This window comes from Toxotes jaculatrix, chromosome 4 (genome assembly GCF_017976425.1).
Source record: "Toxotes jaculatrix isolate fToxJac2 chromosome 4, fToxJac2.pri, whole genome shotgun sequence".
NCBI classification, from domain to species: domain Eukaryota; kingdom Metazoa; phylum Chordata; class Actinopteri; family Toxotidae; genus Toxotes; species Toxotes jaculatrix.
The window spans coordinates 5,649,656-5,677,460 of record NC_054397.1 but is presented as its reverse complement, the minus strand read 5'-3'; the positions used below and the strand labels follow the sequence as shown (position 1 = coordinate 5,677,460).

General features: G+C 41.3%; 1 protein-coding gene across 1 annotated transcript in view; it reads left to right on the top strand.

Annotated features, from left to right (window-relative positions):
• Positions 1-27,805, top strand: part of LOC121181105 (protein sidekick-1-like) — a 212,333-nt gene that overhangs the window by 74,282 nt on the left and 110,246 nt on the right. Inside the window, exons 2-4 of the mRNA XM_041036906.1 lie at positions 2,659-2,815; positions 4,876-4,982; positions 5,955-6,102. Of these exons, the coding sequence (XP_040892840.1) occupies positions 2,659-2,815; positions 4,876-4,982; positions 5,955-6,102 (412 nt within the window). The remainder of the gene's footprint in view (positions 1-2,658; positions 2,816-4,875; positions 4,983-5,954; positions 6,103-27,805) is intronic.

Genomic DNA, 27,805 nt, shown 5'->3' with positions numbered 1-27,805 from the left:
AAGGGAAGACTGTGGGGGAGAGAGTGCGACGTGTTGACACTGAGTGGCAAAGAGACAGACGACGACGGGGAAGAAAGAGGGACAGACGACATCAGTGAGTGAAACATGCTGTTAGCTGACCTTGCTCCTCTCAGATGTGGTGTTCTCTGTCTCTATCTGTAGTTCCTAATGGACTCTCTTTAAAGTAGAAGGAAGGGATTAAAGGGCCACGAGGAGTGGAGTGTGGGGGTGGACGCCACATGCAGCTATACACAGTATGAAGAGTGGTAGATAAGTGGAATGTAGATGGAGGCAGGTACAAAATGTCTACATTTCTTTTTATTTGTACAAAATGTACGTGAACCAACATTTCTAATTGAGGGTCATATCTGGCAAGCTGTTAAGGCTGGGTCTCTCTCGCTCTTTCTCTCTCTCACACACACACACACAGACACACACAGGCAGGCAGGCAGGCAGAGGTGAGTTATAGTGCTGGTCAGCAGTATGGCATTGGAGTCTGCATTGCCAGCCATCGTCTGTAGAAACGGAATATTCCAAATAAATCCTTATGCTCACATGCACACTCACACACCGTTCCTCTCTCTGTCTCACACATCCACAGACACACACACACACACACACACTCAGAGACTTGCATATAAATCTATCGTAGACAGAACACTTCCCTCTTGTGCACGGAGGAGGCAGCTATCAATCTAAAGGAGAGAGGGAGAGGGTAAAACAGTGGAAAGTAGAGAAAGAGAAGGGGAGAAAAAGGTGGCCCTGAGACATCCACGGGGACCAAGGGATAAGGAAGGAAGCTGAGGCAATGGAGACAAAGTGAGAGGGCAGGAGGAAAGACAGAACTGAGAAAGTTGAAGCGGCAGGGAGGAGAGAAGATTGAGTTGACAGGAGAAGGAGAGAGAGAAAGGGAGAATGTAAAACTCTGCCTTAGAGTTATGGACCTGTCCATACATACTGTAGCAGGCAGATAAGCCTGCCCCCTCTAACCCAGATTGTGTGTATGTGTGTGTGTGAGTGTGTGTGTGTGTGTGCGTGTGTGTGTGAGTGTGAGTGTGTGTGTGAGTGTGTGTGTGTGTGTGTGTGTGTGTGTAAATGGTTGATGGGTTGAATAAATCTCATTGTCTGCACCCCCCCCCACCCCCCACCACCACCCTACAGCCCATACCCAGATGCTGATTTTTGTATAGTGTATCTAGGCCTCAACACATGTTGACTGTCCTGCAGCTAGTTGCAGGACAGACACTTTTAGCTTTATGCCTCTGTGTTGTGTTATGTTGTTGTGTTGCGGTGAACCAGGTCTGAACACCTGAGTCATTGTTTAGACAACAGCTGCAGCTTATCCATTCAGCAAATTTACCTTGTAAGGGAGGGCAAGCAATTTCAACAGTCCTATGATAAGATTCAGCATAACCACTGTAAGTCTCTATACAGTGTAATATTGTACTGTCTCTGTGCTTGAATGCTTCAGTATTGAATTAAACAGTGTAGCAGTACAATAAATGTACTGTAAGTGATAATACTCAGTGCCCTGATAGAGGAAAAGAGCAAATGAGATTGCAGATTACAGTAAAAGGCTGTGTAACATCTTTAGTGAGCAGCTTCTCCGTCGTCTCTTCTGTAGCTTTTTGACTGATCAATTCTGCATCACCTCGCCTCACATCACTTCACCTCACATCATGCCAGCAACACACAGCAGATGCTATGTGCCGACAGAAGAAGTGGTCAAGTTACGGGGTGTCGTGCCAGAGAGTAAATGTGATAAAATAGCTGTTTTTCTGGACTGTTGTTGCGCATCAACGCTGGGAAATAGGACCCGTCGAAGCAGTGATGCATGACGCCATTCGCACGCCAGTGGTGTGTGGGCTTACGGAGAAAACAATAAGCGTTGAGTACACCTATATTGTCAGGTATAATTTAAAAGCAATGCCAGTATGATTTATGACATTGTTTACTATCAAACGCAGCATACCTAAGAAAGTCAATTGTAATTACTGCTGTTATGAATATCTGCCTCTGTTTAATATCAAATCAATGTAAGAATGAGCATTTAGAACAGGAGGAGGAGAAGAAACTTGTATTTCTGTGTCTTTATGACCACAGTCTGCAGAGGAGTGGCTGAGGAATGTTTTAATAGACCTCACTAATGGAGTGGGGATCTCCAGGCAAGAGGCCTGGTAAATCCTACAGATGTGTCTCATCCGATTTTGGTCCACACTGTCTCATTCACATCCTGTGTCTTGTGCTCACAACTACTGAAGATTTAAATGGGAAAGAGATGAAGGTGAAAAGGTCAGAGTGTTTCCTGCAGGAGCAGCGAAGATGTACGTTTAAATGGACACTGTTTGATGCCAGATGTCTTTTCAGAAGTCATCTGCCTTGAGGTGTGATAAATTGCACCTGCGATATTATTCCAGAGTTTTCAGGTTCCAGTTTGAAACTATATAGGGTAAAATCAAGATACACTGGTATGTCAATGTTTTTTTTTCATCCAGTCTTTGTGTAAAGAATAGAATGTGATTGGATTTTTTTTTTTCATTTTTTTGGTGAATGAATACACCTGAAATTTGCTTCCATTGTTCAAGAATGACTAATGCACACTTTTTCAAATAACAAACATAACACATTTTCCTCTCTCTGTCTCTGTTTGTCTGTCAGAGGTGGCTCCCTATCTGCGAGGGGGTGGACCAGGGCAGCAGGTGATGCTGGAGGGAAACAGGTTGGTGCTGACCTGCTTGGCTGGAGGCAGCTGGCCTCTGCAGTACCGCTGGACTCTCAACAACAGCAACATCACCGACTGGACACCACAGTACAGGTCAGCAAGCACCAACTGGCTGTGTCTGACTTTTTGTCATGGATCCCTCTGTTTTCTCATGGATCTCTCTCAGAGCGTGTGTGTGCGTCTGTTTGTCTCGCTGACGTCCTTTCTTCTGAGAATCGTCTATGTGTTGAGTCATGCCTGCAGTGTGGAAAAACAGCTGCAGCGCAAGAGCTGTGTCTGTTAGTGATGGAGTGTGTTTAGAGAAGGTCAGAACATTTAGACAGTGGAACCAAAGTGAGATTAATAATTACATTAGCACCATAAATATGTATATGGTTTGGGGAAGGAAGAGAAGAACCAATCAATATGTCTGAGCTTTCTTTCTCTGCTTTTCTCTCCGTACCTCTCTGCTTCTCTTCCCCTGCCCTTCTCCTTCTGTCCCTGTGTGTGTTTGGTTGGTAAGAGCTAAGCAATCCCTCTCGGCAAAACTGCAGCTGTGAAACAAAATTGTTTTTCACATCATTCAGAAATAGAGGGAATCTTGGGAATGCATGCACACTGAGGGAGGGAGAGGTTGAGCCAGCATTTTGTAGGCAATCGTTTCTCGAGCCAGGAGGTGTTGTGTCGCTTTGGACCGGTCTCAGTGTTCTGGCTACTTTAGTTTGGTGAGTCCAGGGCTATGCTGAATTGGCAGGGTGCTGTGCGTATGAGTGTGTGTGTGTTTGTGTAAGCTTGTGACCATCTGAAAGTTTAGGCCTTACTCATTGCTTACATTGTTTTATCCGCTAGTTGATTACAAGCAGAGTAAGTAAGTAAGTAGAGCACGTCGTCTGCTTATCGCAGTGTTGGTGGTTCAGCCCCCGGCTCCTCCTGTTCATCTCTTAGTGTCCTTGACCCTTGGGCCACATTGGAAAGAAATCTTTGTCATCTGTGGCTGACAGAGTTATTATACACAAAAACCAATTCCTTAGATAATGTAAATGCTCCTTCCTTGTTCAGTGCAAACACAACACATTGGTGAAAATAAAGACAGTTTCTTTTATTTCCTGGGAAATAGACAATGACCCATGGGATACTTAAATTATGTATTGATATTTTTTTTTCCATTGTTTTGCATTTGAAGCACTAGGTTTAATGTGAAATGATGTGTTCCTCTGAAACGACGAGATAAATTGTTGTGATGTTTGGATACAGACTGATGCATTAGGGAGGGTTTGGTCAATTTGTGGTGAAGCTGTCTTCCTGTAGAACCTGATTGAACTTGTTCTTGTCCTGAGTCACACAGGGAATTTGACTTCATATGCAGGGCTGAGACTGTGTCAGAGAAATTGTCTTGAAATTATTGTATTGATTGGGAACTGTCAACACTGAACTTTGTGTTTTAGTGAGATATATATATATATATATAAAAACTTGTTGGGATTTCAAAAAATATAGTGACAGCCCCACCGCACACACCTATTATGAAATGTAATGGAAACACAGGCAGAGAGAGAAATGCAGTGTTAGGAAGTGTCCAATATCAAAATCTGTTTCAGGATGAGAGGTGCTGTGTAATGTGTCATTCCTGATTCAAATGGAATTGTGTGTGTGAGTCTTTGATGTACGTGTGTGTGTATTAGTGTGTGGGTTTGTGTATGTTGGCACCATACTCTGACAGTCTGGGAGTTAAATACTTGGCCGTCCTGGTATTCATAATGAGCCCCAAAGCGATGTCCAGTTTTTCTGTGTCTATCCGGTTTGTGTGTAATATGTGTGCGTCTGTGTGCGTGTGCGTCTGTGTCTGTGTGTGTGTGTGTGTGTGTGTGTGTGTGTGTGTGTGTGTGTGTGTGTGTGTGTGTTGCATAGCACCAACCTAGATCCTATGCCAAGCTTCCCATTAGTGAAGCACAGTCCATTAAAGCCCCATTAACAACGCTGTTCAGTACAAAAAAAAAAACAAAACTGCACACACACACACACACATACATACAGTACACATGCACCGCTCTGCCTTCCCTTCTGTTATTGCGGAACTTTGACAACCTGATCCATTCTGAGATCAAGGTTATTTACATCTCTGAGATAAAACAAAACCTCACCACCGTCCTCTCTATGTGTCTGTCCATCTTTAGGTTGTCTGTCCCGTCTCTGAAGAGGACTGACACTGGCCTGTATCAGTGTATGGTGAGGAACAGGATGGGAGCAGTAATCCACAGGAGAACAGAGGTGCAGGTGGCCTGTGAGTACACACTGACACACACATACACACACGCATTGGCACTAAGTGTGCACACCATTATAATAACACTAATGCAGCAGTGTTTTTAAATATCTGTGAGTGAGGAAAAACTTAACCTGCGGCACACCAGCACGCAGACAAAAAATGTGCCAAAGTAAATTGGTTAATACTTTTTTTATTATTATTGACAGGGAGGGAAAAATGGTTTTTGCATAGATAAATGAAATTCTCATTTTTTTTCTGGAAATACAATGAAATCTGATTGGAATTTAATTATTTTTTTAATGCAGTATGTGTAAAGCATTTAAAATTACTCAAAGACATACACAGACCCCAAAACACTGTTACACTGTGGATTTGCTCATGGGGGACAAAGTAAATTCGCATGAATCTCTTAACACTGCTGATCTTTGAGGAAACAGAGAACTATTTGTCCAAAATGGAAGTGATGATAGCTTATTGAGAGCAGAAGTCCTGACTTACTTTTAGAACAGGCCCTGGAAATTAGGGTTGCTCCACCACACACTTTTACTCCACAGCTGCACCACAAAAGTGGTTTGCAGACAACTATGAGGATTTAATGGTCTTTTGACGTCTTTTGAATGAATTGTTTGAACTTATTGTGTCAGTCACAGCCAAGCTTTTCCCTTTTCAATAAAACTTGTAACTGAATGGGATGATGTTCAGTCCTGAGAACAAAATGCCAGATCACAGTAAACGGCAGAGCGCAAACAAAACAGAAACTCAGGATTAGGACTATTGTGTTAACAGTTAGTTTGCCATCTACCCTGCAATTTAGTATAGCATCAAACGTCTAGAACCACGTATGCTGTGAAGACACGTGAATGGATTTCGCTGTACCACTTCCTTAACCTGCTTTTTTTTTTCAGTTTAATTCTTCTGTGTTGGCGAAATGTAAACTGGTATTTGGTATTTGATACTCATGCTCTTCACTTCTCTCCCTCCCTCCAGTTTTGGGGAGCTTTTCCACAGATGAGCAGAGGAAAACTGTGACTCAGGGCAGAGCAGCCATCATCAGCCCGCCTCCCTTCGCGTCTTTCCCCCGACCCTTAGTCACATGGTTCAAAGATGGACACAAGATCATCCCCAACAACCGAATGTAGGTGTCTCTTTCATCCTCTGCTCCTGCCTCTCTAGCACACACTTACGTTTATGTAGTGACTTCTGTAGATGCATTGGAACAAAGTGTGTGTAAAAAAGAAAAAAAAAAAACACAGATTGAGATAAAATTTTAATTTTACAGTTCTTATCCCTCAGTGGTATATTAATTAGAGTGCTCTAGAAGCACAAAAGTTCTTTTTAATCCTTGCACACCAATTGTTATGAACAATAAGCCATTTAGATAACTGACCTTTTTCATTAGGCATCTGTACAATAGACTTAACACATTATCAAGACAAGATAAAACGGATTTTTCAATGAATTACATCTACAAGGTTATTAAGTAATTTTAGGTGTTCCAGAAATGTTCTTTTATGTTAATTGTTGAGCAGAGATATGAGAGTCCCTGAATGAGTTGTGTAAGCTGTATTTCACAGACTTATGTTTAATTCTGTTGTCTGGCTCCTTTTGAAATGCCTGTAATTTGCATAATATTCCTTAGCTGCAACAGCTATCCTGTCAGTGTTGTTATTTTGAAAAATGTTCAAACGGCGTATTAATAATGTAATTATACAGACAAAGCAGGTAACTGTAGGTTTGTTGTGAAGGATAATTTTTAATAATTTGCTATAGATTATTTTAGATTATTTTAGAGTATGTACCTGTTTGAATTGAATCAGTGAAAGCAGGTGTTGAGATACAGACCTTCATCTGTTTTATTAGGCTGCTCTCACACTCTAAGATAACTAACTCCCCATTAAGAACACTAACTGCTCCCATGTGTGTTATTGAATGAAATTGTCAGTAGCCTTGCTGTACACGTAAATGGCCTGACAGCAACTTTTTCACTTCTTTAATGACAGTCACCACCTCAGAAGTGCTTTTGAGAAAGCTTCGTGGAGTCAGGTTACATAAGCAGTTTTTTATTTTATTTTTGTCATTTGGTTCACATCAGCCTTGACTGTGCTTTTTAATTTGAATGAATATGGAAAAAGGCTCTCCTGTTTACTTAATGGGGCTTCATTGAGTGTGGCTTAATGACAGTGGACGGCAATTATTTTGCTGCTGAAGACAGCTTGCATTGAAAGTGTTTACTGTCAGAGCATCACCACTACACTGCGTTAGCCTCCTTAAACTGTACCCCCTGCTACTATCCTTGACAAACAGAAAACACGGAGCCCCTTGTTCTTCTTACTTTTTCTAATTTTTTTTCCATGGCAGCGGCCTATTTACATATTTTGATAAGCATATACTCTATAGATGAAACTTTCAAAACTGGCGAGATAAAGTCTCCTCAAGAGATGGAATGTTGCTCTCTCACCCTCACCGCTTCTTAATGTCACACCACACAAATAAGAGCACTACTGCTAATAAGGTCACCAGTGAATAAACAAATAAATATGTGACTGACGTCACCGTGAAATAAAGGTACCAAATGCTACAAAAGGGAACCGGAAAACTCTTTGTCACATCCATCTATCTAGTAATTTAATGGCCGTTTCCATCCATAAAGCAGGGCATAAAGAGCGGCTCAGGATCCCTTTACCTCATCCAGGTCCTGTTCTAACGTCCTCAAGTGGTCTAAGGGTCACTAAAAAGTCCAGGTGCAAGTCCAGTGGCACAGGGCTACTACAAAGGCTCTAGAGGTGGTGTACGCTTGAAAATAATTAGTTTGACAACACTGAAAAGTTTATGAATGTTTGTAGCTGTTACATAAGGACACACTCGCAGGCAAGGTGAAAAGCCAGCTGTCAACGGGAGGAGTGAGACACCATAACCATTATAACACGTATTATTCATCTATTCTAAATTAAGCCTGACGGAAATATTATATCTGTTCCCCAGGACCAGTTTGAATCACAAGGAAAAAAGCAGTGTGATTATATTAAGTGGTAGAGATCTGTCACCAAAAAGGACAGGAGCCATACTGATGAGCTGTCACATAATTATGACAAAAGAGTAAAAGATATGCAGTGAAGATGTGATGGACTTTATTAATTGTGAGATAAAGAAATTAGTATTAAAAGCCTAAGATGAAGACAGGGAATGTTGAGCTGGAGCTGAAGCGGCTGCAGGGACTGCAGAGTAAGCACTGATGTAACAGTTGCAGCAGTAGGTTAGCAGAGCATTTAAAACACAATATGATTTGACAGTGAGTAATCGGCTGCCACAGTTTGGCAGGTGCACTCAACTGAGCAGTCAGCTGAGAGGTTTGGCCTTCGGATCACAACACAGATGACGCTGTGGCCTGTGTTGGAGCCAGTGCATGTCGCTAATGTAGCTACATTGGCTCTATTACTCTTTGTTCTTCGTCTTGATTAAGATAAGCAAAAAAAAAAAAAAAACTGTTACCATAATACATAAAAGTCATCAATAGTTAACTCCTCTGTTATTCGTACAGTGGGTCTGATGTCTGCAGGTTGTCTGAAAATGTTTGAAATTGTAAGTTAGAATATTAGACCTTAAGCTGGTAATTTCTTCTCAGTGTGAATTCATTATATCTTGTTTTCAACATTAGCATTTCATCTGATTTATGTTGAAAAGGGAAAATAGAATCCGAACTTCTCTGATCATTCGCACTAAGATCACCCACTAACGGTTTTCTGTCATCCCTGTAATTGTGCATTTTGTAGGTCGTTATTAGTTTTAGAGTATTTGTTGTTGTGCAGCTTTGGAGTTTTTCTGATAGTGATGAAACCAAACCTCCAAAGTTAGAAACAGACTCAATCAGACTCTGCAAAAACCTGATGAGTAGTTCATTAATGATTAGTTAATTAACCTTTAGCGAAAATCTATTCAAAAAGTGCTAAATGCACACGTTACAGCAGTTCTAACGCATGTTTTAAGTCATGGCTAAATAACTTCAGAGTGGTGGTATGGAGCCACCCAGGAACATTTTGAACCATCTGATATTACTGTTTGCTATCTGTTTAATCTGTGTGATGTCTAAGAGAAAAGTAAAATATAAAATGTTGACAGAGGATAAAAGACACAAATTGAGAAGTTTCTGAGAATCCCTTCCCTCCCCTGATGATTTCTGCATTCCTATAGTGAGACTGGGTACACTGATGGGTACAGTGTGTTTGGGTCGAGAAGAAGACTTGATTGGTGTGCGACTATGGAGCAGGAGTTTGTCTGAAATTCAAGGCTTTCGCACCAGTACCTGTATCCATGGCAACAAGAAAAACTGGCACCTGGATCCGTCACTGGCAGTGTCTGGTTATGGTCATGTGTTTTGTGATATAGAAGTAATTTAAATGATACTGTTAGATAGATCGAATGTAGGTAGTAACAGTTCATTCCCCTAATTTCATAAAATTGGATTTTCAGTTTCAAAGAAAACATACACACCTGTACAGTGACTGGAAGAGGTAAATCTCTGGCACTGATTCATTTTCACGTATTAATACAATTTACAGAAAATTTCTCTATATTGTAAGATAAAAAAGTTCTGATTTGCTCGCACCCCACAGACACACACTGTGATGAAGATTCATGCATAACTCTTCCTTTGAACCCTTATAGAAAAGACTAATTTGCACCTTCCTTCACAGCTCCTCTCTTGTCTCAACAAGACATGTCTCCCTCTCCTGCTCCCCCCTCTCACCTCCCTGCTCCGTCTCTCACTCCTACTTTTCTGCCTCTAAATTATTCTTTATATTGCTTTGTTCTGTCGGTTGGCTCTCACTCTCTGTCTCTTTTACAGTCATTATCATGCTACAGGATATACTGTTATACAGAAACCATAAACTTCTGTTCCTGAATAAACTGCTTAACTGCTGTGGTGTATGCACACAAGCACACACACACACACACACACACACACGCACGCACGCATAAACACAATCTGTCTCTCCAGACCAATCTCAGTTGCGTCTACCTGGCTCAAACGTCTCTGCGTGCGCTCATGCGTGTCAAAGCGAGTGCAGTGAATATTTGCACGGCCCTGCGTGTGTAACGGTGTGTGTAGACGTTTGTGTTTGTGTGCGAGGTTACGCTGGCTGATCTTGCGGTCCGATGAGACACGGCCAGATGGTGCCTGGCGGTTGGCTGTCTTCGTGGTGACCGAGCTGATGATGTCGTTTATGAAGTTTATTGATCCGATATGCATCACTCCCAGAGTCCCCAGCCCCATCTCGCTGTCTGTCTCTCTGCCTCTCCCACCGCTCTCAATTTATGTCCATGTGCCTGCCCCTAACCCCCACTGCATATTCAGCATGCACACAGTCTCACCCCCTCTGTGTCTTTGCCCCCGCCCCCACCCCCTACCCACACATACACACTCACACTCACACACATACACACATCCTGTCTGTCTATGAACATTCCCAAACTCCCCAGACCTCAAAATACTGGCCAGCAAAGAACTTACAGTACAAGCTGTCACTTCCCACACTCTCTGCTCTAATCTAATGGAGCCCTCACTCTCTGCCCCCTCCATCTCCATGCTGCTCTGCCATGTCTCTGATTTGCTACCGCTCACCCCCCCCCCCCACAAAATGTTTTTCTTCCCTTCATCTTTCCATTGTCACATGGACTCTGAACTTCAGACACACTGAGTCTGTTTTCTTCTCTGCTTTCCAGCAGCAGTCAAAACAACTTTGGAACAGTGATGGCACCTCAGCTCCGCTGATGCTGATATATATTTTAGCTGTGACCTGCAGCCCAGGTCGAGAAGAGTGAACTGCTGTTTTTAATTAGCTCTGGGGCCTGTGGCAGATGGACGTGAAATGATTCTGATGGCCAGCAGCTTCAAGAGGACAGCCAGGCTGCGGAGAATTAGAACTCCTTTCTTCTTCCATCGGGGACACAGGGAGCCCAGATTGATCAAATAAAGGCAGTGATCTATGCAGAAGCATGGCTGGGCGGACAGTGAATATTTCAGTTTCTTGTTTCTGGGGAGTCGAGTGGTGCAGAGAGCACTCTTGTCACAGGTGGTCAGTGTCAGGCCTGGGCCTGATGGGAAATATTTGTCCTCATAGACCTGTCCTAAGCAGCCATATGCTGTGGAGGTGTGTGTCGGTGTGTCTCAACATTCATTCATTTTAATTTGTCAAACACCACTTTAACAGAGGTAACAGAGGGAGCGATTCATTATTTTGCCTCTTTCCATCACACACACACACACACACACACACACACCCAGCAGAGGTCTGAACAGAAGGAACTTTCTCGCTGTCTGAACTTTGTGAGCAGATGTTGTGTGTGTTTGTATCTGCGAATATGTGTACATGTCTGTGTGTGTATTAGCAGCAAACAGCAAGATCAAGAGAAAAAGAGCATCGTTTGGAGGGAGACTTAAAGGATGTGTAGGCTTAGATCCCGCCAAATGTTGAAAATACAGCTGGCCATTTGAGTGGTCTTCCATCCACAACGGCTCCGCTGAGGTTCATAATGACTCATTTTCTCACGGCAGCCAAAGGGGAGGATCAAAGTGACTGAAAAAGAGGTAGAAGAAGACATGGGAGAAAAAAAAGGTACAGGAAATGAATATGGAGTAAAGAGTTTAAGCTCATCTGAATCCATTGTGTCTGGAACTTAATCTCTGGAGCCACCAGAAGCTTAGATACTGTATGTGACTTTTATTCTCAATGATATGATTTAGTTACTTTTGGGATTATAAAAACATCCCAGACATGTGGGATTTTAAGACATATGACTGCACTAAGCACAGCCATGTGCCAAGGTTTTCTCTACTCACTCATATACGTCCTACAGTCCTGAATTTCTTTGTCTTTGTTAAAGCTGTCATTTAGTTTTATTACTAAAACATAAATGTCCACAGTATTGTGGACATTTATGTGTATCCTTGTTTACATGATATTAACACTATCTGGGTGTTTGTTCATCCACTGTCTATTGGTGTAGTTTTGTCTTTGATTCTTTAGCATCCAGCAAATCTGTCAATCATGTACAAACTGAGTTAACTCAGCAGTCGAAGATGAAGTTTAGTTTCTGGCTGTTACATCTGCTGCAAATAACACCTACCTGCTGAATGTAGCTTCTCCTTATCTAATTATTAGTAACTCAACACAAGTGACAGTATAAGTTATGCTCTGCATTAATTTTTTTTTGTTTTATAAACTGATATATAAATTGCGCTGAGGAGTTGATGTTTACATGTGCAAACACATAAACAGGAAACTTCCATAACCTGGATCCTCATCTTCATCAGGTATGATGTCGAGTACCTTGCATCCAAGTAAAATCCAAAACCAAATGGAAGTTTCTCCACATATTTGCTGCACATTTACAAATTATATTTCATATAAAACTCCGGAAAAAACGCTCCCTTGGTATGTAATATATTGTCAACTGTGGTCTAACTACTAGTAAAATAATTGTAATATTTCTTCATTAGTTGCTCAAACAGCCTCTAGCGATCTACTTGATGAGCAGTCTAAAGTTAGCAGTCTGACTTGCTTGGCGAAAAATGTCCATGTATGTCTTCATTTACTGTGTAATTTCTGCCAGTACAGTATTTGAAGCCTGTGTATTGATGCCATGTATTAGCTAGAAAATTTTCTAGAAAGTATTAGATTCATACAGAGAGTCTGTTCTGGGTTTTCTTTTGGGAACCATGCTGCTGTCCTCTCTTTAAGAATTACAGTAACTCTGCTCTTTTAATTGACAAGTAAGACTTGTCATGTGTAATTGTCATTGTCTTTTAAAATGGTACAGCAGGAAATGTCTACTGTACATAAGCCAGGCATCTACCTGCACAAGAAGTTGTGTTAAAGTTAATTTGCTTTTTTTCCAGTAATAGTAGTGGACACTGGCTAGAAGATACACCACTGTGATGGGATAGGAAAAAAATTGCATTTGGAATTTAACATTTCTACACTGATTAATTTTAGAGAAGAAAATAAAAGACAGGACATAAAGCAACAGGAATTCTTTTTTGACGCCTGCCTGAACTTGATATTTTCCAATTTACCTCTCCTCCCCTTCCCCGCCTGCTCCACTTTTTTTTTTCTGCCTTCCTCTCTCTCCATCACATTCCATAATTGAATTGCTCCTTTGGTCCTCTAATGTGGCGGCAAATAACAGAATGAAAATTCTCCACTGTAAACTCTTCCATTTCCACTTCGATATCTTACCTCTCTCTACATTTCAATGGACATTTATCTGTTGCTCTGTCTCTCTCTTGTTTGTGTCTCATTCTCACCCTCCCTCTCACCTTGTCTTTCTTTCTTGTCAGGTTGTATTAGTGGCTGTTGATCTCAGTTCAAAGGGAAAATGGTAATCCTGGTATTCCTCTGCTCTTGACCTCCAGCTCACCTTAGGTCTTCGAAAGGGAGATTCTGAATAGATTTTATACGTCAGATTGTAGCAGAGTTGTGGAAATTGATTTGGCTTCAGTGTTGGTATATTTTTGGAATGGAGCTAATTGGGCCGAGTTTGACTTTGCTATAGTTGCAGCAAAGTCTGAAGCTAATATAATGCCCTTCAGTCAGAGACGCTTGTGTAGAGGAATTGACCATTTGTGAATGTGAAGCATGAATGAAGCAGCTGATGCTAATCGGCTAATGCAAGCACAGCTTCAGCTTTCTGCCAAAACTAACACCATGCTCCATTAGTTTTAAATCGCAGATGAGTTCGGTCAGGACAACAGCAGCGTGTGAAAAAAACACAGCCCCTTCACCTATGTGAATGAGGCCACTCTGTAGATGCAGCAGACATGTCAGCACAGAGGGCTGTGGTAGAATAATGCAGGGTTGAACTCGGCTCAGCTTTTGCAGGAGCGCAGGGTGACATCATGACGCTCTGCTATATACGTGTAAGCAGACATTACCAGTAGATTACTTTGTGACATGAATGCTGCATTTCTACTGTTTATCTCTGGGTTGCCGTTATTAAAGATAAAACGTCTGATGAGAACGTTCCAGAGTTGTATTATAAATGTGGTGAAACCAAATCTATATCGCAAACCAGAGAAAAAGATCCATGAGAACAGAAATAGATCTAGGACAGCGACCTCTTTTAATTATCCATCCTATTTCTTAGTCTTGTATTGAATTTCATTGTTGCGTCAGTACTTGAAGCAACATGCTCCCATTGCCTCAGACCCTTCACTTATTTTGATGCAGGGCTGTTTTCTGTGTGAACACCCACTTAGTAAATGATTATGATCTACCTGTTGCCTTGGGTGCACAATGTGTCCCCTCTTTATACTGTTTGAGTCACTTCTAGTTTGCTTTCACCTGAAAGCAGAGAGCAGAATATTGGAGTGTGGAGGTTGGTAACCTATAATTAGATAATGGAGTAATCTGAAAACTCCTGTTTTAGTTTAGCAAAATGGTTAAGTTGTTAAAACTTTGATATTGTCTGTATGTTTTCATACAGCGTATCTGAACGTACATGCACATTCACTTAATGATTACTAATTATCTGTCCGCAGTGTAAATAATTGGAGAAAGGATTTTCTAACCTTAGACTTACGCTTAGACTTTTACAGTTTTTCCCTGCTTCTCTATGTCTAATTTAGGTCCAGTGTCATACACTTAATGTGCTTGCAAAAGACTGGTTGTTGCTAAAAATTGGCCAGAGGCAGCTTGTTCTACCACCACACTGTTATGCATGAATTTTGCAGTAAAGAAATCAGATGACTTATTTAATCTTTAATGTTATCACTGTACTGCATGGGGGGTGGGGGAGCGACACATGTGGCAAAGGGAGACAGGGAACAAGGGGTTGCTTTAATTGCATTGCATTTTCTGGTAATATTATTCATTGTCAAGGTGGAGTGGGATAGAATTGCATTATGAAGACAGCACTTTAGGGCCTGCTGTCGGACTATGAATATTCATTGCTTATTCTGCCAAAAGCAATTTGTTGTAGCTTTGTTTAAAACTGTTGATGTGTTTTGCAGGTCTGTAGGCTATAAGTAGAGCCACACGTATGCCACAAGGTAAAAACACTGTGTTTTTAATAAATTACATTTTCTCTCCTATCTTGACACAGGATTGGGTGGATATTTTGAAGTTGATAGCACCATTATTTTCAGACCTCAGCTCGCAGTCAGATATATTTGTTGTTTTCTGCGATAACAGCCTCGGTGTCTGGCGGATATATCAGGTGAATTTGAGACTCCTCTCATCTGTCCTTAACTTGTGTCCCTTACTTGTAACTGTGTTCCAAATTTGCTGTCTTTTTCCAGTCACATTTCTCAAACAACTAATGTAAAAAGAAAACTTCTTTTAAAAGTAGAAAGTAGAAAAGACATTAACTCTAGGGCCTGTACTTAATGACTCTCAAATGACAGAGGCTTACTCTGCCTCACACACTCAAGGGAGGGAGACAAGCAGCAGGAGAGGGAGGAGGAGGAGGAGGAGGAACAAAAAGCTCCCTAATCTGCAGGAGTGCGACAAAGATGATTGCATTGCAGGTTCGAAATATGTTACTATTAACTACCATGATTTCATTTTCCTTTAACATATTTGAGTTATCCCAGACTAATTATCACAGTTGTTTTTGTTCCTGCAGCAGTAAATGAATACTTTATGTTCTGTAACAAGCCCTAATAGGCCATCGTTTACATTTACTAAGACCCCTGGCCCTGGTATTAAAATGCTATCTGCATCTGGATATCTGGATGAAACATATGCTAATACAATGATGTAAACACATGTGGCACACATTACCACGGAAGTGTCTCTGAATTTACAGTAGCTCACAATTTAATCTCAAACACACACCCATCTGGAGTAGATGCATTCAGTTAATTCTGTTCAGCTTCACAGAGACACCTGGGCATGCCCAGGGTGCCGTAGTAGCACATGCTGTCCTGTGTCATGTCATGTGATCCCGTACCCATCATGTTTCTTTTTAGCCATGCTGTCGGAAGGGCTCTAGGGTTAGAAATCTGTTGTCCGTCCAAACTGAATAATCTCAGCAACTCATGGATGTACTGAGACAGAATTTGGTACAAATCTTTCCTCTAGTGCCAGCAGCAGGTTGACTTTTATGAATTTGACTGAAATGTCTTGCGAACTGCTGTGTGGACTGCAGTGAAACTTTGGCATGCATGATGATTACAGTGATCCCTTAACTTTTCATCCTCTGTCACTGTTAGGTCAAAATTTGCATTTGTCCAGTACTTTGGTTATGACTAAATACCTGTCAAACTATTGACTTTCCCATCATTCTCAGCTGCATTTTTACTGCCAATTAGAAAATGATTGCATTCTAAACATCACCATGTTAGCATTATCTTTGTGAGCATGATAGCTTGCCAAATTTAGCAATTTAGGCCGAGGCGCTGCGTCCCCTAAGTGCAGCCTCACAAAACTGCCAACATTTTCTTTTGACTGTTAAGTCCTTTTGTTGCACCCAGTCGGAGTGCAGACCAGAATGAGTACAGATACCTGTTAAAAATTATGAGCTGTACTCTCATTTTAATACCAGGCGTAAACTGAGCTCTGATTCCTTTACACGTACAGTTCCATTACTCTTTAACCTTTTTTATGTGTTTGTATGTTCCCATGTGTGCGTGCACGCCCGCGGGACATGCGTTTAGTGATTCTCTGCTCATCTATTTCTCTCTGCCACAGAGCATCTGCTTCTGTCTGAACTGATCACTCAAAGACAGGCAAAAAGAGAGAGAGAGAAAGAAGTGTGTGTTGATGTGTGTGTGCTTGTGTGTGTGTGTCCAGCCTGTGTAGCTTGTGCTGATGATGATTCATTTCATGGATGTCTATCTTTGAAAGGTGCACTGCTTTTGTCTATATCTGATTTGTCCTTCTTTCTCTTTCTACACCTCTCTTCATCTTGTCTTTCTCTCCACTGCCTATATCCTATATCATCTCAGGAATCATTATTCCCCCATTACAGTCTGAACCAACACACTCCCACCACCTGCCAGCTTGTGTGTGTGCATGTGTGAGTGTGTCCTCTGTCTAAAGTCGTTAAATATTCTAAAGACAGAGACCTCTTTTAATTATCCACTAATCACACTTTTAATTACCTGCCACACACACATCCATCACTGACCAGACTGTACACACATGCACGGACCCCGTGCACACGCACATACACTCACACACACACACACACACACACACACACACATCTGTCATTGGAAAGAGTTCTTAACCTATCGACAAAACAGAGAGAGGAAAAGCAAAGGAGAGAATGAGTAAGAGAGAGAGAGTGAGAGACAGCACAGAGCAGTTGGAAGTGACTAATGAAGGTTTGGTTTTGACACTCTGTTAGTGGCTGGCAGGTGATTACCACAGAAGAAACCACGGAACAAATGAATAAACAAATTAAGGAAATGCAAAATAGGTTGCAAATACTAACACTGTTCTCGTATGAGAAAATTCCATTTTTGTTTGCCGTCCTCCACACTGTAGAGATATCTTTGGATTTCCAGGACAGCCAGACAAAAACAACACAATGCTGATTGACTGGTTAATATCAGAGCGTCAAGATGACATCCTTGAGATCTGAGAGTTGGATCAATAACCAGAAGGTCACAAGTTTCTTTTCTCTCAGACACAAACAAAGGCTAAATTTTAGCACGTCCTGCTCACCTGAAATTACACTCTCGCATTCTGTGCTCCAACCTCTCTGCTCATGTATTCACATGGGAGGTTTGTGTTTATGGCTTGGAGGTTTATGTCAAGATATAAATGCTGGTGACCTGTTGTCCTCTGTTGTTAGTTCAACCACTCAGCCATTCATCCTTATTGTGGAAAACTCTCTTCTTCTTCCACTTTATTAGTTTTAGGGGTTTTAGGGTCGTGTTATAGGATCCCTATTCATCATGATCCCCTTGGCTCACCAGATAATTACGGCGTACCAAAACCAGTACACATTTTCTCACGCATGCACAGTTATGCATTCACGATGGCATTTACGTCAGCTGTCCATTTTGCACTTGTGTCCGTTGGGCAGTTTTCTGGCTCCAAACAAACCTGCTTTTGCCAAAGTGGGTGGAGTTGCAGCTGAGGTAGTTTTCATGCCGAGCAGGTGGAACACTGCAGTGTAGGAAGCTTTTTAGCCTGAAATTTTGCCTGCATTTCTGCCAGCTATCACAAAACGCCAGCGCAAAGAAGAATTTGGTTGCTTCAGTTGGTCAACTTATGTCTGCACGTGGTTAGGTTCATGGGTAATTCTCAGCAAAATACACACACAAGCGTACCCAGCTTTTTATTTTGAGCCATTTCAGTCTATGCATGTGCCCTGAGTTTGTTTTCCCAGTTTCAAGAAAATAGACACAGCAATCTCTGTCACCCTGTATGGCTTTTGTAGAAGGCACGGGTCAGGGTGAGTGATGCATTCTCTGACAGTGTAGCTTCAGGCTTTTGTGCACATTAGAAGATCTATGAAAACAAGTGTGTGCGTGTGTGTGTGTGTGGTTATGTTTGTTACAGAATAATGTAGATTAAAACGTTTTCGCCTGTAGGCAGAATCATTTTTTTTGCATTGTATTGATTTCCTATCACCATAGTGACAAGTGTATCAGTTAAAAACCCTTGTTTTACAGAAGATGCTGTAACTGTGTGGTTGTGTGATAATAAAGCAGAAACATTGTGCTTGTTTACTCCGTACTATTGCTACTGACCTTTAAAGCTACAGGAAGCAATTTGTCTACATTTAAATAGCAATATGTGACTGTGTTTTTATAAATTATCTGTGTGATCCTGTGTTTACAAATTTACACACTTGAACATTTTCTATTATTTACTGCATATGTTGTGTCAGTTGGCTGTATTCAACAGTGAACAGAGTGTTTTTTTTAAAATCAGATTTATGCTAGTATCCACTGGAAATTTAAAGATACAACATTATAACAGTGCACAGAGAAATTTCACATAGTGTTATACAACTTTTTAAGTTAGATCAGGCAAAATGAAGATGTACTGCAAATTGTGAGATGATGGAAAATCAGCCGTCACACTTTTTCTATACTGTTTATACTGAGGCAGGCATCCCTTTAATGTCTCTGTTTGTATTAAGCCACGGGAAGCGGTTTTACAAATTGGTGACTACTTTATGGCAGTACTGATCATTTTCTTGATTAACTGATCAATCCTTTTGTCTGCAAAATGTCAGAAATGTTTTGTTGCGTCAAAGATATTATTTTCACTTTGCAGCACTTTGCAGCTTTCTGACATTTGAGAAGCTGTAACCAGGAAATGTTTCTCATTTTTGCTCTAAAAAAAAATCTGAAGTGATCATTCGATTATCAAAATCGTTACTGATTTGTTGTTATGTAGATCAGCTAATCGAATTGTTGCAGATTTTTGATTAGCCAAAAGCATTAATCCCCATCCAGTTATTTTTTTCTGTTGTCTCGTAATTGAATTTCCAAACACGTACGACACTATATCAAGAAATATGGAGCATAGCCTAATGACTCACTCCTCTCACTAAAGCATATATCCAACCATGTAACCATGAACAGTTAACACCTGATGTGTGTCAGCTACAACAACCCATGAAAATACTTCTTCACTCCTGTCTGCAGATGGATTGTGAAAGCAGAATATAAATCACAGTGTCTGGAGTCACACTCTTTGTTTCAGGTTCAGTCACATGAACCAGAATTAGAAAATGACAGCTTATTTTCAAGTGTGAAGATTAGTGGCTCTGTGCTCAGCTGGTCTCTTTAGCTGAGCAGCTGGGAGAGACGGTGTTTGAGAATAAGGTGTGTTTCTCCATCGGAGAGGAAGACAGAGTGCGAGACGGAAAGACAACGAGAGAAGTCACCGCCAGTTGTGTGGTTAATTGGAAGCAGACATAATTAGTGCTAATTAGGATAATAGCCATTCGTCTAGAGATCCATCCACCTAATGAGACTACAACAGTCACTCAGCTGCACACATACACGGTTTCACAAAAGGAGTTGTTACCATCCATCCAACATCTGTGTTAGAAGAATGTGGTCTTGTACTGTAGATTTAATGTATGACCTGTTGTGACAGATATTTGATACCACAAAAAGCAACTGTTTTTTTTCTGTGTGCATTTATGTGAATAACCACCTGTGTGTGGACGTCAGAGAGATGACAAAGAGAGACAGACAGACATAAAGCAGCGGCAGAAAGGAAGTGAGTCATGGAGTTCCTGTAGCTGAGCAAACAGCGAGAGGAGAGAAAAGTCTCCCTCCTCTGTTTGCTCAGCATCTAGCCCCGGCCCTCTCTCCTCTCTTCTCTTCCTGTCTCCATCTCACCCTTGCCCCGTTTTGCTTTCCTTTCCTGTTGCGTTGCCTTTCCACTTCTCTCTGCCTGTCCCTCAGGCCATGCCAGGGGACATTAAACAAACGTAGTCTGTCCAGCAGCCCTCTCTTACTCTTTCTCTCTCTCTCTCATATGCGCACACACACCAATTACTTTCAGACTGCAGGCCCTTGACTCCATGGGCACAAGAATACTCCTCTATGTGTGTGTGTGTGGGCATGGACTTTCTCTGCGTGTGTGTATGTGTGTGTTTTATGGAGGACCTACTGGCAGTGGCAACTGGCCAAGCAAGTGAGCGACCACAGAAAAGTCTCCTTTTCTGTGTCCGTTTGACCATTTGAAGGAACTGTAAAGGTGATTGAGGGAGCAAGCCTGTGATTTAGGCACTGCGTTAATTACAAGTCGCAGGGCTGTAGAGTGTGTAGGGCAGAAGGTAGGGGAACGTTTTCTGAGTCAGTGAAGGGGCTGTTAAAATCTCTCACAAACACATTAGTGTTCATTACTGTTGTAACCTCTACCATCTTTCTTTTTTTTTCCCTTTCCTTCTCCCTCTCTTCATTGGTCTCATGTGCAGTCACATATACAGCCTGTATTTCTCTGAGAGGACAAATCATCAAGATTCATCAAGCAGAACTAAGACATTAACAGAGAATAACTTTAGATTGGGTTTTGAGTTATTAACAAGATGTGGACAGAAATGGGAAAACATTTCTGGAGTCGGGCTGTACACTATATGGCCACAAGTGTATAGTCCTTATATGTACATTTGGTCTGAGACTGCAGGCTTCCCCTGAAAGGACCTGGTTAGTGGAGGGGTTCGGGGTTTTTAACACATACTCATCAGGTTCTTTTTTGTTTTGTTAGTCAGTTAACTATGTGCAAATGTAAAAACATGTTGCCGTCAAGGTGCATTCATCTTTCTTACTGTCACTTTGAATGTGAGCAGCAGCCAACCTCACTCATGCCACCACAGACGCATTCGGGCTACAGTTGCCACTTGTCCCCTCGTTAATCCGAAACGCCGGCAGTTCAGCAGTTTTTCCTTCCTTGTCAAAACTCAGAAGGATTTATGTTTTCCTGAATTTGCCACAACTGCTCTGATTAATTACCACAGAGTGAACGTATGGTGATCAATCAGTTGCCTACTGAACTGAATCAGACAGACCCTGACGCATCTCATTGCTCGATCAGTTTATTTACTAGATGATGGTCTAAATAGTCGGCTCGCTCCTTAAATACAGAACCTTTGCTGTGTGAACTAGTGTAAAAAAAAAATTTTTCTGATGTTTACTCAAATACTCTTTATGTCAGGCAAGGCTTGGAAACGTGAGAAACACTAGAAAGTTTTAGTTAGAAATCTACAGCATCCACTGATACTTAAGACAGCAGTGCACTTCCAACTTTGTGTCAAAGGTTTGAAGAAGGCTCTCTCCTGTCTAACGTGACGGTGCCCCCATGCATAAAGCGTGGTCCATAAAGACGCAGTTTGGAGTGGAAGAACTGGCCTGCACTGAGCAATGACCTCAGCCCCATCCAGCACCTTTGGGATAAACTGGAACATCGAGTGAGAGACAGGACTTATTAACATCACTGGCCGCTACTGTCACTGAATTGGAGCAAATCCCTGCGATCAGAAGGGCGAAGGCTTTTGTAGCAGCTTATTAATGACTGTGGTTGAGGAATGAGAGGTTTGATAATCTACTGCTGCAACTAATGACTATTTTCATTATCGAGTAATTTAGCAATTTTGTTTCAAGTAATTGATTGTCTTAACCATAAAATATCAGAAAATAGTTTTTAAAAAAAGGCCTCCATAAAATCCAGATTTGTAATTTGCAAGTCGACGTCTTTAAATGTCTTGCTTTGTAACTCCAAAACCCAAAGATGCTCAGTTTAAAATGAAATGAAAAGCTGCAAAACCCCAGATCTGAGCGGCTGGAACCAGAAAGTGTTTGGCATCTGTGGTCAAAAAAAAAAAAAAAGACTGAAATGATTAATCAAAATAATTGGCAATTCACTTTCAGTTGATCTGTTTATTGATTAATCAACTGATTGTCTCTGTAGTTGCATGTGGGTGTATGGTTGAGTGTCCACATAATTTTGGCCATGTGCTGTGTATCCTGCTGGAGGCTGCCTGCATGTATGTTTGATTGTGTGCCTCTGAATGTGCCCTATGGGTGCCTTTAATAAATGGGAATGTTTCTCTTTTATCATTTTAATATCGTCCAGAATGTTTTGGCCATGATTTAAATTGAGATAGACACAATCCAGGCCTTCTAAATAGTTGATGCACATTTTTAATGCATCAGCAGCCTGCTTCCATTATTTCCTCACATTTGGTTCAGCTCCAGCAGGCTTATTATAGGGATGTGGAGTTGTTTTGTGAATATTTTGTTTTCTGTCTTTTGTTGACGGCGAGATGAAAGGGCAGCAGGCATTTAATATTTTAAGTGTTTGAAGGATTTCATTAGAACAAGTTTTGAACAAGTTCGTAAGCTCTTAATGGCAGTTGCAGCAGGAATGACACTGACAGTCCAGCTGTGGGACACGTATACCTCCCTGCTTAGTATCAACTACAACAATACCAAATGCAGTTTAAGTCACATAACATCAGGGCTCATAATATTATTAAAGTTTTAAATTTTTCAAACCACAAAATTGTATCATTGAAGAGCTGAAGAGTAGTAGGAAGATAATTAGCTTTTTGTTTTAGGTAAAGTAGCTGCTCTTATTTGAAATCTGTCAGTCAGTTTCAGAGTAACAGCAGGTTTCAGCCACTGTTTTAAACTGTATTGGTGGGACTACCCTTTTGTTTCCACAAGAATCTCACACAGTTAAGCCGTGAACTGGAAACGCTGACTGCCCGACAGTATTGTTATGGTAGAAACAAAATCTCCATGCTTTCTTCAGAGTTTGGAAAAGAATACTTGCACACAGAACGAACTCCACTGATAAAGCCAGCAAGCAAATACCAAGGTTCAAATTTCAGAAGTTTCAGTTTCTTAATTTAACTTCTAGGCTTTTTTATTTTTCAGTAATCAGAAACTTAAACTGTTTTTTTTTTTAAAGATAATTTTTGAGGCAGTGCATTTTGACTGAGCAAGAGGATTAAAGAATATTTAGCAAATATACTGTAAAACAAATCTTCAACCTCAGGCTGTGTTAACAATAGCTTCATTTAAACTATGCATGGAAAAATCACCAAAGCAGTCACTGTCAAGTTACTGGCAGCAGAATGTCAAGAGCTACTGGCGGTGGTCCAGTTCTCAGTCTTAACTCAGTTAGACTGTTTAATTCCATTACAAAAACAAATCTGTCATATTTTCCAAAGCTACATGTAACTGTTGTTGGAAAAGTTAAGTTCACTTCATTGTTTTTCCTCTTTGTTCACTACCAGGATCATTGTCCTCACACTGTACTGTTACATTGCTGTAGTGTACTGTACCTGAAGCAACAATTTACCCCACAGCATCACAACAGGAGCTTTCAGTCAGGCATGGCCATCAGCCATGACGGAGTGCACCCTTTGAAATCAGTGAAAAATACTAAACTAGCAGCTTTGTGTTCACACCGAGTTTCAACCAAGTGAAGGAACCGAACTGAACCGAGAAATGCAGATCTTCAAAAATGACTTATACATGAATCCTCATGAAGTCCAATGAAGTTACAAGACAAAGATGCATTTTTAATTTTTTAATCTAAAGGTTAAAAAACAAGACCCATCGGGGGTCTGAAAGTCAATGAAATTAAAAGAATAATCCAGAAAAACATAAGCCAAAAAAAAACAACATTTCTATCATAGCATAATATATTGATGAATATTTTGCAGAAGCTTCCCCATCCTCTCCACATTCAAAACAATGCCCTCTCTGCAGCTTAGTTTTATAGTTACCAATTACTTTGGGATAGAGAACACCACACCACAACTCAAGCTGACAGGCAATTTTGAGAGCAGGAATGCTTAAAAATTTTTGAATACCTCAGCCCTGCGTAAAGTTTGTAATAAATAAATCCTCAGTTTAAGCAAGATTTTTTTTTTTCAGGCCCACAGACACACACAGTGTGTCCTTCAGCAGGTATGAACCAGCAAACGTTAACTGTCAGTCAGTCCAACAGAGGATGTATTCATGTGTCCACTGACTCAAACACCAAAGCAAACATCCGGTTTTAACGGCTGCAAAGAACAGTGAATGCTCCTAACTGTGCGACTGCCTGTGCGAGAAGGTGCGTGTATGTATGTATCCACTGTATGTGTGGGATGCTTGCTGGCACTAGCTTTGGAGATGAAGCTGCCAAAAAGCCTGCTGTCTGGACTCGGTTTACAGTGGAGTATCCCTCCGTCTGCCCTGCTGCCGCACTCCTCTACCCCGAGCTTCTGTGTGTCAGACACACTGTGGTTTAAGAAGGTGGCATGCTGCCTATCAGAGATGAAGAAGGAGGGCAGACAAGGCCGAGGTGGGCTCTGTTGGCAGGAGAGTCAGTCCCCAGGCCTGACACACACACACACACACACACACACACACATGCACACACTTAGATATAAAAAAAAATACTCATTCAAGCACTGACTGGCTCACTCATCCTCTGGCCTGGAACATGTGTGTGGTAATTAGCTCTTGGCACACTTATATGTGTGTGTGTGTGTGTGTGTGTGTGTGTGTGTGTGTGTGTGTGTGTGTGTGTGTGTGTGTGTGTGTGTGTGTGTGTGTGTGTGTGTGTGTGTGTGTGTGTTCAGCAGTCAGTCTTGCAGTGCGGACACCCGAGAGTGTTTATTAAATGAGTCTTGGGGACAGACACTTAATGAAAGACCAATCTGGTTTGGTGCTTTGGTTCAAAGAAGTCAGAGGGGAGGAGACGGGAGGTAAGACAGGACAGTTGTATGGAGTGAGGGGGGGAGGAACTGTGATAGAGAGACAGTTATAAACAGAGAAATGCAAAGAAAATTGGAAGAAACCAAGAAAGAAATGTGCAGATTGTAATCTGAGTGAGAATGGAAAATGGGATTTGAGAGGAAGGCTGTTTTTTATTATTTTTATTATTTGAGTGGGGTGGAGGAATACAGGGAGGAATGCACAAGGAGAAGGGAATAGGATCTAGTTGATTACTGTATTTTAATTTTCCTCCTCTGCCTGGGGATAAACTGTCACACACATGCACATACACACATGCGCACACATAAGCATGCAGAGGCATGCACAGTTTTACAATTGAGTTTGTCTTTAATTAAAAGCCAGAACAATTTTGTCCAGTTTAATTAAATGTAGAACTAAACGAGAGCAGAAAGTTGCATGTTGAATTTTTGTTATATTAAATCTCAACTACATTGCTATTCAGTCAGAATGAAAAGACGCACGTAAGCTGTTCATGTGCACAACTATTTGTATGCCCGCGTGTGTGTCTGACTGCGTTGTAACTCTTAGGATGAGATTGTGTAACCACCCTCCAGCTATTCAGAACGAACAGGAACATTTTATTATTTTTTGAAGGGAATTCCAAATGAATAGAGGTCCTCTAATCTCTGCTGCCTGACTTCTTATTGGCATATTTCGTTCCTTTCTGTCCGTGTTGCTTTTTCGATATGAAAGTTCCATGTGAAAATTTAATGGGAAATCAAGCCTGAGACCTCCCAATTAGATACAAATGAAAGTGTGAAGCAAATCGCTGTAACCATCAGCCTCTGTCATCACAAGTAATTTCACATGTAAATAGTACATATAAATGGGGTATGTAAATGAGGAAAGATACTACATGAACAAATACGTTTAACTCAGCAAATGTTCAGATGTTATTATGCTATCTTAATTGGTCTTACTGCATTCTCACATCCGCCCACCGAGCTCCTTTGACTTTGAATGTTAATAACTTAGTGGATTTAGATTCCCTCGAACATCCCAGGCTCCCTCAGAACACTGTGGGCAAGTGAAGACATGCCTTTGCTGTCTATTAATCAGCATGTGCTGGGTAAAACAGGTGTGATAAAATAGGCTGGTCAGTGTAGTTAATGAGCTTAACAGCTATAAATTGCATTATAGACCTCGGTGAGGATGCAGAATCTAATACTACTGTGGAACATGTAAGAGAGCACAGGAGGAGGGTTTGGTTAAAGCCTCTGTTTCAGGCAGTGAGATGTGGTTGAGTGCACACACGCATACATGCACACACAAAGCAACGTACACGCATAGACATACACTCACACAAATAGAGTGTCAGTGTTGGGATGGAGGCTCTGGCTGTTGAGGATGCTCCCCTGGGAAATCACCCTGAATAAAATTAGACCTTGTCTGTACGTGAGTGTGTATATGTGGCTCTTCTTTTCTCCTCTTCTCTTCTCTTCTCTTCTCTCCTTCCCATGCACATAAAAACACCGTCATGTATTCAAGATTCAAGATTCAAATTCAAGAGTCTTTATTGTCATTATGCGAACATAACGAAATTTTGCAGAGACTCCCGGCTTTAAGGCACACATATAAATAAATAACACAAATACTTGTGAAAATATAAACACAAAGTAGAGTAAATTTGGTCAGTGGATATAAATGTCATGTTCATGGGTGCATCAACACAGCCTTCTTAAAGCTATGGAGTGGTTGATCACGCCGGCTGTTCTTTGTTCTCTGGCTGTCCAGCATGCCCTTTATAACACTGCACCAAGGGCCTGAGTGACCACCCAACCTGAATGTAGATGGCATATGAGGTGGCTGCCATGACACCAGTTACCTATCATCTGATAATCATGAACAGCAGAGATGTCATAGTAAACTTTAATTTAATCTCTTCCAGCCGTACGGTGTTGGTAGAGACGGTGCAGTACCTTTTCCATTCATTCTCTGCCGCTACAAGCCACGTGAAATAAGTGTTTATTAGTCTGCGCTGTTCACTGTGCTGTTGGTACACATTGTGTTTTGTTTGCTTGCCACACAGAACCATTGATTCAAGTCGGAATAAGCGGCATGCTGTTTTGTGGTCAAATTTAAATGGAGTGGAAACCACGTCCATCCGGCACAAACTGGCACCGTGCAGGCCTTGTTTTGGAGCGCACCAATTGCTGATAATTCAACACCGCTAAACCATGTTCACAGAAAAATACACATATCTTACATGCACACACACAAACACGCAGATGTTTTGCTCACAATAATGTCTTTCCAAGTCTAAGTGCACCCTTTTTCCAAGTAAAAATGTGTTGTGTAAACATGCGTTCACAATAAGTGCATATCTTTTTTTTTCTCCTATTTTTTTTTATATTTGTGTTGCCAGCTTACAGTCTCTGTGTAATTGTGTTGCGGGGGCACAGAAACAGGCTGAGTCTATAAGAATAAAAGACAGTCATCTCACTTTAATATGCTTTATTCTCCCTTTGGTCATATTGATTTTATTTCAGTCCCAGCTCTCAGGTTAGGATATTGGGGGATTTCTATCCACTAACATGCTGAAAACACAAGTAGCATCACTAAAAACATCAACCTGCGCTTCCTGCCTGGCGGCGTCTGTTCCCAGACAGACAAGTTCAACCAC